At 44.3% G+C, this 18,158-nt stretch overlaps 1 protein-coding gene across 4 annotated transcripts in view; it reads right to left on the bottom strand.

Moving 5' to 3' along the window:
- Positions 1-18,158, bottom strand: part of aig1 (androgen-induced 1 (H. sapiens)) — an 84,937-nt gene that overhangs the window by 66,189 nt on the left and 590 nt on the right. For 2 of the 4 annotated variants that reach the window (XM_070435878.1, XM_023973749.3), the window contains exon 2: positions 10,219-10,368. The exons of 1 other annotated variant lie outside the window; for it this stretch is intronic. In XM_070435878.1, coding sequence (XP_070291979.1) covers positions 10,219-10,368 — 150 coding nt within the window. Of the gene's footprint in view, positions 1-7,613; positions 7,711-10,218; positions 10,369-18,158 lie in introns of those variants that run through there. One more of the 4 variants, XM_070435880.1, reaches the window with a different exon arrangement.

The raw sequence follows: 18,158 nt of genomic DNA, 5'->3' as shown, positions 1-18,158 counted from the left end.
GCTTCTCCACACGCCCTGTATGCCCCCTGTAGGAAGGACAGTAGTAAGCTTGTGAGGAGATCAAACGCACTGCAAAAACAAGCATGTTACTGTCGAGTGTACAGGCTTTGAAAGGGGCTATTTGAAGTTCCAGCTCCATGGAGTGGAGCAGCTTCCTCGGTAAACGAATTCCAGTTCTGCCCGTAATCGCTTTGATCCAGACAGTTCTAACTGCTCCCGACCATACCCAACTACCCAACCTATTAGCATTAATCAACCTCGATTAGCGATGTGACAGAATCCTGTTTTGCTTCGTATTCTCCCAGTATTTAACTGGATCTCTGTTTTCCAGTAAGTTTCCGATGACTTGCCGCTGTAGCCAAATAAACAGGCTGCGTTACAAGGCCACGGCAGGCAGGCCTGCTGAATGGAGAGCATTGACTCTGAGGGAGCAGCTTATTAAAGACCCTCGAAAGCGAGAAACAGCATTTCTTATTTCCTCTCCGAGGTTCAGAGTGCGAGTAAATGGACTCGGTCTGAGACAGGTAGTTTATTTAGACATTTCACATTTCCACACCCTCAGCCTTTTTAGCTGCATAGGCTCCATGTCGTCGGGCCCGTAGGGAAACCACACCTGGCCCTGTCAGGGGCCTTCAAGCCTGTCCAGGAGCCAAACCATCCGCAGCCCAGTTAGGTGGATGGAATTACCTGGCCTACCATCTGCGCCTCAGACGGATGGATGTGAGATGCCCCTGATATTGTGCCCTGATGGCACGCTCTCCTCTTTCATCATGTGGAGAGGTGGGAAGAATGAAGGGGTGCGCTCGACCCTGCCAGGGATGCATTCATACCCGACCAATTCAGGGAGAATACTCACTCACACACACACACACACAAGAGCACTAGAACAGTCTAGAGATACACGTATATTATCATTACCAAACATCACTGTCGACTGGGGCTCATTTTTCCCGGCATTAGCCGCGACACTAATGACATCCATTGTGTGGTGTGTAAACTGAACTGCATGGCCAACTCTCAGACAGGGGCCAGTGCCAAGTGGCTCATCATATAGCAGCCTGCACTGCTCTGTGATGGTGACGCTAGCAATTGGTTGCTGGTTTTTAGGAGGACACCTAAGGAGCAGCGCGTGGTCTCTCTCTCTCTGCTCTGCTTCTGTATTGACTCATGTCTTACAGCCTACCCTTACAAAAAAACACACGTGAAATCGCATTTTCACGTGAAATAGCGGTTTTCACATGTTGAGGTTAAATTTCACGTGAAACCATTTTATCACATGTATTACATTTAGAGTTCCAATGTTAACACCATCTTTTCACATGAGAAGAAAAACATGTTTTCACCTCACACTATTGCAGTTGCACATGTGAAAACCATTCACTTGTGAAAATTGAATTTGCAATTTCACATGTAAGAGACGTCTGCATTTGAAAATATAACTTCCACGTGTGGAATTGCAAGTTCAGCTGTGGTGGGGAAACAGTGTTATTCTCCTCATGAAAAGGTGGTGAAAAGGTGAATAGGTGGTGTTAACATGTTGCAGTAGTAGCAGTGTTTTCACATATATATTTTCAAATTCTGTAATGGCGTTCTGTAAAAAGGTAACTTAGCCTACCTGAGTATAAGCAAACAAGAAAACGTTCACCCAGAGGCGGCGCTCCTAGTAGCCGGGGACTTTAATGCAGGGAAACTTAAATCTGTTTTACCAAATTTTTATCAGCATGTTAAAAGTGCAACCAGAAGGAAAAAAACGTTGGACCACCTTTACTCTACACACAGAGACCCATACAAAGCCTTCCCTCACCCTCCATTTGGCAAATCTGACCATAATTCTATCCTCCTGATTTCTGCTTACAAGCTAAAATTAAAGCAGGATGCACCAGTGACTAGATCAATAAAAAAGTGGTCAGATGAAGCAGATGCTAAGCTACAGGACTGTTTGCTAGTATGGACTACAATTCCTGGATTCCTGGATTCCTCCGATGGCATTGAGGAGTACACCACATCAGTCATTGGCTTCATCAATAAGTACATTAATGACGTCATCCCCACAGTGACCGTACGTACATACCCCAACCAGAAGCCATGGATTACAGGCAACATCCGCACTGAGCTAAAGGCTAGAGCTACCGCTTTCAAGGAGCGGGACTCTAACCCGGAAGCTTATAAGAAATCCCACTATGCCCTCCGACAAACCATCAAACAGGCAAAGCGTCAATACAAGACTTAGGTCGAATCGTATTACACCGGCTCTGATGCTCGTCGGATGTGGTAGGGCTTGCGAACTATTACAGACTACAAAGGGAAGCACAGCCGAGAGCTGCCCAGTGACACATGCCTACCAGACGAGCTAAACTACTTCTATGCTCGCTTCAAGGCAAATAACACTGAAACATGCATGAGAGCACCAGCTGTTCTGGAAGACTGTATAATCACGCTCTCAGCAGCCGATTTGAGTAAGACCTTGAAACAGGTCAACATTCACAAAGCCGCAGGGCCAGACGGATTACCAAGACGGGTACTGCGAGCATGCGCTGACCAAATGGCAAGTGTCTTCACTGACATTTTCAACCTCTCCCTGTCTGAGTCTGTAATACCAACATGTTTTAAGCAAACCACCATAGTGCCTGTGCCCAAGAATACTAAGGTAACCTGCTTAAATGACTACCGACCCGTAGCATTCACGTCTGTAGCCATGAAATGCTTCGAAAGGCTGGTCATGGCTCACATCAACACCATTATCCCAGAAACCCTAGACCCACTCCAATTCGCATACCGCCCCAACAGATCCACAGATGATGCAATCTCTATTGCACTCCACATATCCCTTTCCCACCTGGACAAAAGGAACACCTGTGTGAGAATTGACTACAGCTCAGCGTTCAACACCATAGTGCCCTCAAAGCTCTTCAATAAGCTAAGGACTCTGGGACTAAACGCCTCCCTCTGCAACTGGATCCTGCACTTCCTGACGGGCCGCCCCCAGGTGGTAAGGGTAGGTAACAACACATTAGCCATGCTGATCCTCAACACAGGGGCCCCTCAGGGGTGTGTTCTCAGTCCCTTCCTGTACTCCCTGTTCACTCATGACTGCACGGCCAGGCACGACTCCAACACCATCATTAAGTTTGCCGATGACACAACAGTGGTAGGCCTGATCACCGACAACGACGAGACAGCCTATAGGGAGGAGGTCAGAGACCTGGCCGTGTGGTGCCATGACAACCTCTCCCTCAACGTGATCAAGACAAAGGAGCTGATTGTGGACTACAGGAAAAAGAGGACCGAGCACGCCCCCATTCTCATCGACCTGGCTGCAGTGGAGCAGGTTGAGAGCTTCAAGTTCCTTGGTGTCCACATCACCAACAAACTAACATGGTCCAAGCACACCAAGACAGTCGTGAGGAGGGCACGACAAAACCTATTCCCCCTCAGGAGACTGAAAAGATTTGGCTTGGGTCCTCAGATCCTCAAAAGGTTCTACAGCTGCACCATCGAGAGCATCCTGACTGGTTACATCACCGCCTGATATGGTAACTGCTTCTGACCGTAAGGCGCTACAGAGGGTAGTGTGAACGGCCCTGTACATCACTGGGGCCAAGCTTCCTGCCATCCAGGCAGGAAAGAAGCAAGAAGAACGGATGGCAGTGGGAGTTTACTCGCTCGCCTACAGATTCTCAGAAGGATGCCCGATCTGCGGCCCCTTTTCCTGCGTCTTTTCTTCACGCAAAAGGCAAGGATCTGGGCCTGTTCCCAGAAAGCAGGATATCCTTCTTGTCGGACTCGTTAAAGGAAAAAGTTTATTACAGTCCGCGGTGAGTAATCGCTGTTCTCATGTCCAGAAGTTATTTTCGGTCATAAAAGACAGTAGCAGCAACATTATGTACACAATAAGGTAAAAAATAAGTTTCACAAAATGCCAAAAAACAAACAAAATAGCACTATTGGTTGGGAGAATGTAAAACTTCAGCCATGTTCTTCGGCGCCATCTTGATCACTGCCCGGTATGGCAACTGCCTCTGACCGCAAAGCACTACAGAGGGTAGTGCGAACAGCTCAGTACATCACTGGGGCCAAGCTTCCTGCCATCCAGGACTTCTATACCAGGTGTTTCAGAGGAAGGCCCTAAAAATTGTCAAAGACTCCAGCCACCCTAGTCATAGACTGTTCTCTCTGCTACCACACGGCAAGCGGTATCGGAACGCCAAGTCTAGGTCCAAGAGGCTTCTAAACAGCTTCCACCCCCAAGCCATAAGACTCCTGAACACCTAATCAAATGGCTACCCGGACTACTTGGATTCCCCCCCCCCCCCCCCCCCTTTTACACCGCTGCTACTCTCTGTTGTTATCATCTGTGCATAGTCACTTTAATAACTCTACCTACATGTACATATTACCTCAACTATCCGGTCCCCCTGCACATTGACTCTGTACCGGTACCCCCCTGTATATTGTATCGCTATTTTTCTTATCCGTATTTCTTTTAAACTGCATTGTTGGTTAGGGGCTCGTAAGTAAGCATTTCACTGTATACCTGTTGTATTCTTTGCATGTGACTAATGAAATTTGATTTGATATATTAATTCAAGTGTGTTAAAATGTATATACAGTGGGGAGAACAAGTATTTGATACACTGACGATTTTGCAGGTTTTCCTACTTACAAAGCATGTAGAGGTCTGTAATTTTTATCATAGGTACACTTCAACTGTGAGAGAAGGAATCTAAAACAAAAATCCAGAAAATCACATTGTATGATTTTTAAGTAATTCATTTGCATTTTATTGCATGACATAAGTATTTGATACATCAGAAAAGCAGAACTTAATATTTGGTACAGAAACCTTTGTTTGCAATTACAGAGATCATACGTTTCCTGTAGTTCTTGACTAGGTTTGCACACACTGCAGCAGGGATTTTGGCCCACTCCTCCCTACAGATCTTCTCCAGATCCTTCAGGTTTCAGGGCTGTCGCTGGGCAATACGGACTTTCAGCTCCCTCCAAAGATTTTCTATTGGGTTCAGGTCTGGAGACTGGCTAGGCCACTCCAGGACCTTGAGATGCTTCTTACGGAGCCACTCCTTAGTTGCCATGGCTGTGTGCTTCGTGTCGTTGTCATGCTGGAAGACCCAGCCACGACCCATCTTCAATGCTCTTACTGAGGGAAGGAGGTTGTTGGCCAAGATCTCGCGATACATGGCCCCATCCATCCTCCCCTCAATACGGTGCAGTCGTCCTGTCCCCTTTGCAGAAAAGCATCCCCAAAGAATGATGTTTCCACCTCCATGCTTCACGGTTGGGATGGTGTTCTTGGGGTTGTACTCATACTTCTTCTTCCTCCAAACACGGCGAGTGGAGTTAGACCAAAAAGCTCTATTTTTGTCTCATCAGACCACATGACCTTCTCCCATTCCTCCTCTGGATCATCCAGATGGTCATTGGCAAACTTCAGACAGGCCTGGACATGCACTGGCTTAAGCAGGGGGACCTTGCGTGCGCTGCAGGATTTTAATCCATGACGGCGTAGTGTGTTACTAATGGTTTTCTTTGAGACTGTGGTCCCAGCTCTCTTCAGGTCATTGACCAGGTCCTGCCGTGTAGTTCTGGGCTGATCCCTCACCTTCCTCATGATCATTGATGCCCCACGAGGTGAAATCTTGCATGGAGCCCCAGACCGAGGGTGATTGACCGTCATCTTGAACTTCTTCCATTTTCTAATAATTGCGCCAACAGTTGTTTCCTTCTCACCAAGCTGCTTGCCTATTGTCCTGTAGCCCATCCCAGCCTTGTGCAGGTCTACAATTTTATCCCTGATGTCCTTACACAGCTCTCTGGTCTTGGCCATTGTGGAGAGGTTGGAATCTGTTTGATTGTGTGTGGACAGGTGTCTTTTATACAGGTAACGAGTTCAAACAGGTGCAGTTAATACAGGTAATGAGTGGAGAACAGGAGGGCTTCTTAAAGAAAAACTAACAGGTCTGTGAGAGCCGGAATTCTTACTGGTTGGTAGGTGATCAAATACTTATGTCATGCAATAAAATGCAAATGAATTATTTAAAAATCATACAATGTGATTTTCTGGATTTTTGTTTTAGATTCCGTCTCTCACAGTTGAAGTGTACCTATGATAAAAATTACAGACCTCTACATGCTTTGTAAGTAGGAAAACCTGCAAAATCGGCAGTGTATCAAATACTTGTTCTCCCCACTGTATATATTTTTCTGAGCCATCCATTTGGAGTGTTAAAGCTGAAGGCACACGCCTCTCTTCTTCATACGTTGGTCAGTGACCGTTGGAAGAAGCCCAGTGTAAAGGACAGAGAAGCTAGCGCTCAGTGTCTTCTTATCTTTTTTTACCCCCTTTTCTCCACAATTTCATGGTATCCAATTAGTATTTACAGTCTTGTCCCATCACTGCAACTCCCGTACGGACTCGGGAGAGGCGAAGGTCGAGAGCCATGCGTCCCCCGAAACACGACCTCGCCAAGCCGCACTGCTTCTTGACACACTGCTCGCTTAACCCGGAAGCCACCCGCACCAATGGGTCGGAGGAAACACCGTACACCTGACGACCGAAGTCAGCATACATGCGCCTGGCCTGCCACAAGGAGTCGCTAGAGGGTGATGGGACAAGGAGATCCCGGCCGGCCAAACCCTCCCCTAACCCGGACGATGCTGGGCCAATTGTGCGCCGCCTCATGGGTCTCCCAGCTGTGATACAGCCTGGAATCAGACCCGGGTCTGTAGTGACGCCTCTAGCACTGCAAAGCAGCTCCTTAGACCGCTGTGCCTCACTGGAAGCCTATTATTTATCCTTTTTAACATGTTCAAATTAGCGCTGTCAGAGTTAATCAGTTAACTCAAGGTCACTTTTTGTAATTTTTGTTTGAAAGTGTTGAAACACTGAAAACATCCAACATACATAATCTATATACTAAAAACAACAATGTCAAAACAAGTTGACTTTGAGGTTAAAGAAAGTGTCTTTATCAATTTACCTGATTTTGATAATATTTTGATAATAATATTGTATAAATAAATCTTAAATTACAGCTCAATTTGAGCAAATTATGAATTTGCGATTAATCTTGATTAATCACAGCAAATCCTGCGATGAACTCGATAAAATTTGTTTGACAGTCCTAGTTGACATTTAAATGTGAAAATGAAAATGAATCGGTCATGGTTGCTCATGGTCACGAGATGAGGTAAGCGTGATGAGGCTACGACTTCAAAATTAGTGTTAAAAATTTGCCCTTTTGGACGAATGTATGAAAACCACATGTCTGACTCACATGTTTTTTACACGTTCTTTTTTTTTCATGTGTTTTTTTGTAAGGGTACCTACGCAGAAGAACACAGGATCAAACTCCGGTCCCAGCACACATCACATGATCTATGCTAAACAAGGACTGTGATACACAGAACATGCCTGTCCCTATTTCACTATAGGCCATGTTAAAAATGATGATGACATGACATATAATTTTCTTCTTACTTATTACACAGTGACTAGGCCAAAGTTAGTGAACATGAAATGATGTCCCTATCTTTTGGCTCGAGGCCTGGAAAAACCAACATATTGGCAACCAGTATCTTCGCAGTACCTTATAAATACACATCTCTGTACGAACCCTTCAGCGCCTGCTGCCTGGGCACCCTGGCCCTTCGCCACCTCCTCACTGTATGAAACTAAAACATCACCTCTTCCTGCAACAGAAAAAAAAGATGGCAGCAAAGATCCAATTTAAATATTTTCAGAGTAATTATCAGATGGCAATCATGGACACAAGGGCATATAAAAGCAAGACAAACACAGTTTCCTTTTTCTCGTTGCCTGCCCGCTGCCTGCCCGCTGCCTCCAAGGCTGTCACATGACACCCATCCTGATAGATGACTTGGCATTTGCAAAGCAAATGGGCCGTGCTGCATCCAAGACAATGTGACTCGGTGTCCCTACTTATGCAAAGGCCCTCCCAGAGGCCAGTGCAGTCCAGTAAGACCACATGCAGCAGTATGCACCAGGGAAAGGTGTCCACTGACTCACACGGAAGGCTAGCTAGGGGACTTTTCCTTTCCGTCAGCCTTTCGGTTTCACCTGTGAGAAGTGAGACAACCCTGGATTTGGCTGACCTACATATAGGCTAAAGACTAGCATGTGTCTGGCGACCTAGAAGAAAAACAGACACTTGTTTAGTATGTGGAGTTGTTGAGTTTCTGTTATACTTCTCAGATACGGTGCCTTCGGAAAGTATTCAGACCCCTTGACTTTTTCCACATTTTGTTACCTTACAGCCTTATTCCAAAATTGATTWAAAAAATAATAACAATCAGAAATCTACACACAATACCCCATAATGATGAAGCGAAAACAGKTTTTTTGAAGTTTTTGCAAATGCATAAAAAAATATTTTTAAAAATTCCTTATTTACATAAGTATTCAGACCCTTTGCTATGATACTCGAAATTGAGCTCAGGTGCATCCTGTTTCCATTGATCATCCTTGAGATCTTTCTACAACTTTCTACAACTCTACATGTGGTAAATTCAATTAATTGGACATGATTTGGAAAGGCACACACCTGTCTATATAAGGTCCCACAGTTGACAGTACATGTCAGAGCAAAAACCAAGCCATGAGGTCGAAGGAAGAGCTCCGATACAGGATTGTGTTGAGGCACAGATCTGGGGAAGGGTACCATATAATTTCTGCAGCATTGAAGGTCCCCAACAACACAGTGGCCTCCATCATTCTTAAATGGAAGAAGTTTGGAACCACCAAGACTCTTCCTAGAGCTGGCCGCCCGACCAAACTGAGCAATCGGGGAAGAAGGGCCTTGGTCAGGGAGGTGACCAAGAACCTGATGGTCACTCTGACAGAGCTCTAGAGTTCCTCTGTGGAGATGGGAGAACCTTCCAGAACGACAACCATCTCTGCACCCCTCACCAATCAGGCCTTTATGTTAGAGTGGCCAGACAGAAACCACTCCTCAGTAAAAGGCACATGACAGCCCGCTTGGAGTTGCCAAAAGGCACCTGAAAACTCTCAGACCATGAGAAACAAGATTCTCTGGTCTGATGAAACTGAGATTTAACTCTTTGGCCTGAATGCCAAGCGTCACGTCTGAAGGAAACCTGGAACCATCCTTACGGTGAAGAATGGTGACGGCAGCATCATGCTGTGGGGCTGTTTTTCAGAGGTAAGGACTGGGAGACTAGTCAGGATTGAGGCAAAGATGAACGGAGCAAAGTACAGCAAGATCCTTGAAGAAAACCTGCTTCAGAGCGCTCAGGACACCAGACTGGGGCGAAGGTTCACCTTCCAACAGGACAACGACCCTAAGCACACAGCCAAGACTATCCAGGAGTGGCTTCGGGACAAGTTTCTGAATGTCCTTGAGTGGCCCAGCCAGAGACCGGATGTGAATCCGATCGAAAATCTGAAAATAGCTGTGCAGCTACACTCCCCATCCAACCTGACAGAGCTTGAGAGGATCTGCAGAGAAAAATGGGAGAAACTCCACAAACACAGGTGTGCCAAGCTTGTAGCGTCATACCCAAGAAGACTCGAGGCTGTAATCGCTGCCAAAAGTGCTTCAACAAAGTACTGAGTAAAGGGTCTGAATACTTATGTAAATGTGATATTTCTGTTTTTTATTTTGTATAAATTAGCAAAAATGTATAAAAACCTGTTTTTACTTTGTCATTATGCAGTATTGTGTATAGATAATTTTTGGGGAATAGGCTGTAAGGTAACGCAATGTGGAAAATGTCAAGGGGTCTGAATACTTTCCGAGCACTGTACTGTACATCAGTGAAGCTGTAGTATTGTATGCTGCACTGAGGATAAAATAACAATAATGCAATGAAGCAAATATTCCGGTGCATTARCTTTTCCTTCAAATATCTTTCTTATATCCATGAATGATTCTTGAAAAGGGAACGAGAATGGAAACATATGGTTGTTGTGGATCTGTGGTTTCAAGCATCTAGACTGTCAGAGTAAGAAAGGCAGTTCTTAACAATGCAGAGCATTTACAGTCTTCTGCTTCTTTCTCAGTGAATTTGTGCATCGTTGGCGTACTGTAAAATCTGGTTGTGCTGTACAGTATAGTCTACTTCAATGGTCGTTGAGTTAGCGGTACAACACAATCAGATCTGAGAGCAGACTCCAACGCTCCAGGCCTACTGTAGTGTTGTGTCGTGACTATCGCTCACCACTCCAACGGGGAAGGCCAGCACGGCCATCATCCAGTCCCTCAGGCCAATGAGCTTCCTAAGCTGCCTGTCCTGCTCCTGGTTCTCACTGGTCAGCAGGCTGGACAGGTCTGTCAGCACACACACGCCAAAGAAAACTGCCTGGATCACCTAGAGCAGGGAAGGCGAGGACAAAGCGATGTGTTCTTAGAGATAAGAGCAGTCACAACAGATTACACAATAGTTAGACATTATCATGTCACACTTTCTTAGCAGAATAGCTGCTCCAGGAGTTGTGTCACGGGACAAAGAATTTTACAACACAATTTAAATCCGGAGAGGTGAACAGGAGATTATTTTGGGTCACAAAATCAGTAGAGTTCGTCATCTCTCAAGAGGACAGTAGCATTAAATATTAATATCACATTATATTCATGGGAAGCATATGAATCCCAAAAAGCATATCTATAAAACATTCATATGTATATCAAAAAGGAGTTAATTGAGGTGTCCTCTAAAACGCAACGCATATTTTGCCATACATACATTTAAATAAAAGACATATTTTATATAGCAATAAAATAATTATATAACAACTGAACAATTACATAAACCTCATACTTTCAATGTCTATCCCCTTAAGCTAGCATATGTCATTTTATGTGGGTCTATGAGCAGTCAGTGGCAGCGGTGGGGATTATTTTTGCATTAAATTAAGAGCTAGAGAACATAACAGGGTGTCTTTATCTCCACAGCAAAAATCCAACAGACTGGAAAGTGTGACTTTCATTCTCATTTAATTCAATGTTTCATTTAGGATTCCAGGAACCCGCATTATCTTTTCGGTCCAAAAATTGCGGTGCAGTACTTGGTTCTAGGACAGGGTAGTGCCCAGCAACAGCATTATTGTGACAGCTGTTTCATTTCTCAGGCGTTTTCGCAGTCTTTATATCTTTGACTTAGTTTTTTGCCTTTGTAAGCAGCAGGTTTAGCCTGAGGCTATGCAAAAAACGAATGCCTTCCAGGTTCTTTTTCACTTATCTCAAATGCAACGGGTTTGGAAAACAGAGCTCTCACAGGGAATGAATGCCAAAAGCTAAGCATAAAACCCTTTACCATTTCTACAGGCTCTTTTCCCTGCCCTGTATAGCAGGCACTTAGGAGCAACCACAATAATTCCTGGACTGGAGCACAGGTTATAAAGTGTTGCTCCACACAACTCAAATGTCTGCAGCTGGGAGAGTGGAGCACAGAGGGAGTCTGGGAAGGAGAATATGGAAGCTGCATGAACCAGAGAGATACAGATAGAACCAGTTTAGAAGTTTAACAGCTATAGGAGTGATGATGTACATACTACAGCATAATGTAATTACAAGCCTGAACATATCCAACATGTATTGCCCTATATAGACTAATGGGAAGCAATGTAATGTCTAGGAACCTAATTACCTCCACAGTTAGCAGAGGCTGACAGGAGAGTAGAGTAATGCATCATGTCTTACTTAGCAAAGACATTAGGCACTGTCCTACACTCCCCCTAACCCTCTTTACATGTGCTGTGTAGTGTACTGGCCAGGTGCAGAGAGGGCCTTAATAAGGACTGGGTGGTCTAGGGACGGGGACAGTATGTAAAGCCAGACAGAATATCTCTCTGTCCACACCTGCCCCCTCTGGGCATCACCTGACACTCTGTGGCAGAGGGGATCTGCACTCTGGCACTGCAGCTATGCCACTTATAATGCGCGCGCGCGTGTGTGTGTGTGTGTGTGTGTGTGGTGGTGTTGTGTGTGTGTGTGGTGTGTGTGTGTGTGTGTGTTGTGTTGTGTGTGTGTGTTGTGTGGTTGTTGTGTGTGTTGGTGTGTGTGTGTGTGTGTGTGTGTGTGTGTGTGTGTGTGTGTGTGGTTGACATAAAACAGATGACACATGCCTCATATGGTTACTTATTTGGCTTAAAGGCTCTATGCAGCTGTTTTTATCACACTATCAAATCATTTTCTGTGTAACAATTAAGTACCTTACTGTAATAGTTTTTCAATAAAATGGTCAAAAAGAAACAAAAATCACCTTTTAGCAAAAAATATTTCTCAAACAAGATTTTTGCCTAATTGGAGGGACATAAAAACCTGAAAACTAGCTGTTATTGGCAGAGAGGTTTGGAACACTCTTTGTTATTTTACCTTGTTATTTTAGCTTGTATACTGTTGTTTAGGGCAGCTCTCATTGTTTTATTTTACTGCGGAGCCCCTAGTCCTGCTCTACATGCCTCAGATAGCCCCCTTGTCCCACCCCCCACACATGCAGAGACCGCACCTAGCTTAACTGGCGCCTCCAGAGATGCAACCTCTCTCATCGTCACTCAATGCATAGGTTTACCCCSACTGTACTCGCACCCTTCCACACCCTTGTCTGTACACTATGCCCTGAATCTATCGTACCACGCCCAGAAATCGGCTCCTTTTATTCTCTGTTCCGAACGCACTAGACGACCAGTTCGTATAGCTTTTAGCCGTACCCTCATCCTACTCCTCCTCTGTTCCTCTGGTGATGTAGAGGTTAACCCAGGCCCTGTGTGTCCCCAAGCGCTCTCATTTGTTGACTTCTGCAACCGTAAAAGCCTTGGGTTCATGCACGTTAACATCAGAAGCCTCCTCCCTAAGTTCGTTTTATTCACTGCTTTAGCACACTCCACCAACCCTGATGTCCTAGCCGTGTCTGAATCCTGGCTTAGGAAGGCCACCAAAWTTTTTTAAATTTCCATCCCCAATTACAACATTTTCCATCAAGACATAACTGCTAAAGAAGTCAGAATTGTTATCTACTGTAGAGATAGACTGTAGAGTTTTGTCATACTATCCAGGTCTATGCCCAAACAGTTTAAGCTTCTACTTTTAAAGATCCATCTCTCCAGAGATAAGTCCCTCACTGTTGATGCTTGTTATAGACCCCCCTCAGCTCCCAGCTGTGCTCTGGACACCATATGTGAATTGATTGCCCCCCATCTATCGTCAGAGTTCGTACTGCTAGGTGACCTAAATTGGGATATGCTTAACACCCCGGCCGTCCTACAATCTAAGCTAGATGCATTCAATCTCATACAAATTATCAAGGAACCTACCAGGTACAACCCCAAATCCGTAAACATGGGCACCCTCATAGATATAATCCTAACCAATTTGCACTCTAAATACACCTCTGCTGTTTTCAACCAGGATCTCAGCAATCACTGCCTCATTGCCTGCGTCCGTTATGGGTCCGCTGTCAAACGACCACCCCTCATCACTGTCAAACGCTCCCTAAAACACTTCTGCGAGCAGGCCTTTCTAATCGACGTGGCCCGGGTATCCTGGAAGGATATTAACCTCATCCCGTCAGTAGAGGATGCCTGTTTGTTCTTTAAAAGTGCTTTCCTCACCATCTTAAATAAGCATGCCCCTTTCAAAAAATGTAGAACTAAGAACAGATATAGCCCTTGGTTCACTCCAGACTTGACTGCCCTTGACCAGCACAAAAACACCCTATGGCGTACTGCACTAGCATCGAATAGTCCCCGCGAAATGCAACTTTCAGCGAAGTCAGGAACAAATACACATACTCAGTTAGGAAAGCAAAGGCTAGCTTTTTCAAACAGAAGTTTGCATCCTGCAGCACTAATTCCCAAAAGTTTTGAAACACTGTAAAGTTCATGGAGAATAAGAGTACCTCCTCCCAGCTGCCCACTGCACTGAGACCAGGAAACTGTCGCCACTGATAAATTTCAATAAGCATTCCTCTACGGCTGGCCATGCTTTCCACCTGGCTACCCCAACCCCGGCCAACAGCTCTGCACACCCCGCAGCAAACTGCGCCCAAGCCCCCCCCCCCCCCCCTCACTCCTTCACCCAAATCCAGACAGCTGGGTTCTGAAAGAGCTGCAAAAACTGGATACCCTACAAATCAGCTGGCTAGACAATCTGGACCTCTCTCTGCCTAAAATTAATCTGCCGCATTGTTGCAACCATATTACTAGTACTGTTCAACCCCTCTCTTTCATATCATGAGATTCCTAAAGATTGGAAAGCGGCTGCGGTCATCCCCCTCTTCAAAGGGGAGACACTTTTAGACCCAAACTGTTACACCTATATCCATCCTGCCCTGCCTTTCTAAAGTCTTCGACAAACCAAGTGAACAAACAGATCAGCGACTATTTCGAATCGAGACCAGTTGGACTCTTTTTTCTGTATATATCAATGATGTCGCTCTTGCTGCGGGTGATTCTTTGATCACCTCTATGCAGATGACACCTATCTTGTATACATCTGGCCCTTCTTTGGACACTGTGTTAACAAACCTCCAAAAGAGCTTCAAAGCCATACAACACTCTGTCACTCCTGTCCGGAGCCGCCAGAGTCTCCCTCCTGTCCGGAGCCGCCAGAGTCGCCCCCAGTCTGAGCTCAGATCACCTCTCAGTCAGGAGCCTCCAGCGACGCCGCCCAAGTTCGGCCCGCTGCGAGGGTCCCACGTCCGGGGTCGGACTCCAGAGATGGAGCGGGGGTTCTTACGTCCCTACCAGAGGGACGTAGACCGCCACCGCCACCGAGGGAGAAATGCCCACCCAGACCCTCCCATATAGGTTTAGGTTTGCGGCCGGGAGTCCGCACCTTGGGGGGGGGGGGGGGGGTAACTGTCACGCCCTGACTTTAGTTATATTTGTTTTCTTTATTATTTGGTTAGGTCAGGGTGTGACAAGGGTGGTTTGGGTAGTTTTGTATTGTCTAGGGTTTTATCTTGTCTAGGGTTTTTTTGTTTATCTATGGGGATTTTGTATTGTCTAGGGGAATGTAGGTTTATGGTGGCCTGAATTGGTTCCCAATCAGAGACAGCTGTTTATCGTTGTCTCTTATTTTGGTTTTGTGGGTAGTTGTCCATGTTTAGTTGCCTGTGAGCACTACGTTGGCTTCACGTTTCGTTTGGAGTTTTATTGTTTTGTTGGCGACATCGTTAATAAATAAGTATGTACGCTCACAACGCTGCGCCTTGGTCCATTTCTTCAACAGACGGTCGTGACATACGCCTTCCGTGGCCTCCAACTGCTCTTAAATGCTAGAAAAACGAAATGCATGCTCTTCAACCGATCGCTGCCCGCACCTTGCCTTACCTCCTTACTTCATTTGCACACACCGTATACAGATTCTTCTATTTTTATTGGACTGTACTTTTGTTTATCCCATGTGTAACTCTGTGTTGTTGTTTTTGTCGCACTGCTTTGCTTTATCTTGGCCAGGTCGCAGTTGTAAATCTGAATTTGTTCTCAACTGGCCTACCTGGTTAAATAAGGTGAAATAAAAAATATACATTTTGGCAAGTCAAAACTCCGCCCATGTAATACCTGCTGATTAGAAGGTCCTGTGTAAATTGTATTTTCAAACAGCAACTATCTGGAAATAACTCTGATCACATTTATTCACACTTTCACAGTGTTTGTTTCATCAGCTTTTGAACAATATGATACAAAACACAGGAAAAACAGAATTGTTACTGCATTGGGCCTTTACACCACAACGAAACTTTTCAGATCATATGATATGATTCCTCCAAACACAGGGGTTAGACGTTTTGTTCTGCCTATTGATTAATGTGGACAAAGGCCAGCTCTCACTGGTGGTATCAACCCACTGGAGAGCCCTGTGTTCTGCTCCTCATGTATCCCCGATGGAAACCCACGTCTGAACCCCACACTCAATAATGAATGACTGAGTCCCAATGAAAACATATCTACAGGCTAAAATCACAGCTAGGCAGCTAAGGTCCTGAACCAAGTGAAGTGTAACGGAATTAGTGTAGACAGACAGAGGCGTGGAGGTTAGGCCTGGCTACTATGGCTGGTTTCTAGAGTTTTCCGCTAGACTTCTATCCCATTCGCCCAAAGTAAGGTCTGATTCTAAAGCCTGCGAGCGAGTGACATCTCTTTCTGTGGACATCTTTTGCTGTGATAACATTTCTTTGTTGTCTGCTCTAATAATATCTGCTTCATATAGCAACACTTAATCATGATGATGACGTATAGAATAAAACCAAACCAGTTATTCAAAAGGCCTAGCTGTTTCATGTCAAACTCAATCCATATCAACCTCACATCATGTTACCTTCATTTCGTGTGCCCCTATTTGTGTGAGCTAATACAGAGCATACACATCCCACTACCAGTGTCCCACTGGGCAAAATAAATGGTTGAATCAATGTTGTTTCCACGTCATTTCAAAATAATAAAATCAATATGATGATTTTGAATCAACATGGAAAACTGATTGGATTTGCGAAGAATCATCAAAGTAAGGGAAACATTCTTTTCTTCAACCAACTTTGAACCTAAATCCAATGACAGGGTGACACTTTCTATTGATTTCATGTTGAATTCACGTTAGTTTACAAATCAACCAAATGTAAATCAAAACTAGATGTTGAACTGAAATCTGTTCACAGTGTGGTGTGAGTAGCAGTGGTGTAAAGTACTTAAGTAAAAATACTTTAAAGTACTACTTAAATAGTTTTTTGGGGTATCTGTACTTTACTTTACTATTTATATTTTTGACAACTTTTACTTTTATTTCACTACATTCCTAAAGAAAATTATGTACTTTTTACTCCATACATTTTCCCTGACACCCAAAAGTACTCGTTACATTTTGAATGCTTAGCAGGACAGGAAAATGGTCCATTCACGCACTTATCAAGAGAACACCCCTGGTCATCTCTACTGCCTCTGATCTAGCGGACTCACTAAACACACATGCTTCGTTTGTAAATGATGTCTGAGTGTTGAGTGTGCCCCTGGCTATCCATAAATCACAAAAACAAGAAAATGGAGATGTCTAGTTTGCTTAATATAAGGAATTTTAAATGATTCATACTTTTACTTTTGACACTTAAGTATATTTGAGCAATTACATTTACTTTTGATACTTAAGTATAGTTAAAACCAAATACTTTTAGACTTTTACTCAAGTAGTATTTTTACTGGGTGACTTTCACTTTTACTTGAGTCATTTTCTATTAAAGTATCTTTACTTTTACTCAAGTATAATAATTGGGTACTTTTTCCACCACTGGTGAGTAGCTACATGCTTGGGTTCCTAAGAGAAATAAAACTAATAAGCACAAGAATGAGAGAATCCATCATAATAGTAGGACATTGCACATTTTCATTACAGTAAATTGGGAGCTAAATCTAAGTACTATTCCTGGGGTTGGCATATTCACGTCACATTTGCGTTTTTATCATCACGGCAGTAATTCATCATGACTAAAGACAGAATCATGACTAAATAGTAAACACACACATGTACACACACAGATGCACAAACATGCGCGTGTGCGTGCGTGCGACACACACACACACACACACTTTGTTGTCAGGATTTATATGATAGGCTTAAACTAGATGTTGTAATGCACAATAACAAAACATGTTTATTGCTGTTATTGCATTTAGCGCCATTGCCATAAAAATAGTAGTAAAATGGTTCAGCAGTGGGCTTCTAATGTGGAAAACATGAGTCATCTGTTGAAAAACTGACAGAACATCAGGATCTAAATATATATGTGTGTGTGTGTGTGTGCGTGTGTGTGTGTGTGCGTGTGTGTGTACATATACTTATAGAGTAAGCAATGTATTTCATAAAACAAGAGTGCAACTGCTCCTAGAAAAAAAGAAGAGCAAAACACAGACAGTGAGATAAAGAAAACATCCTGGGTGTTTTCATAGGTTTTTTACTATCCAAACAACGTTCTCTTAAAATAAAGGCTGTGTGATCTAACAGGGGGATCATTTGAGCTCGGGATGTCGTTATCCTAATCACATCATCTCGGGTACCCACGGGCCACGGATGGTTCCTTAATAATTGTGATTCATGTGATTCCAATGTTGCAACAAAAAAGGCAACTGACTTGCGCGCATCAGCAGCCGAGAAGAGGGGAGGGGGGGG

The sequence above is a fragment of the Salvelinus sp. IW2-2015 genome, linkage group LG28 (genome assembly GCF_002910315.2).
Source record: "Salvelinus sp. IW2-2015 linkage group LG28, ASM291031v2, whole genome shotgun sequence".
In the NCBI taxonomy this organism is placed as follows: Eukaryota; Metazoa; Chordata; class Actinopteri; order Salmoniformes; family Salmonidae; genus Salvelinus; species Salvelinus sp. IW2-2015.
Note: the sequence above shows the minus strand (reverse complement) of the source record. Positions and strands in the feature narration are given on the sequence as shown.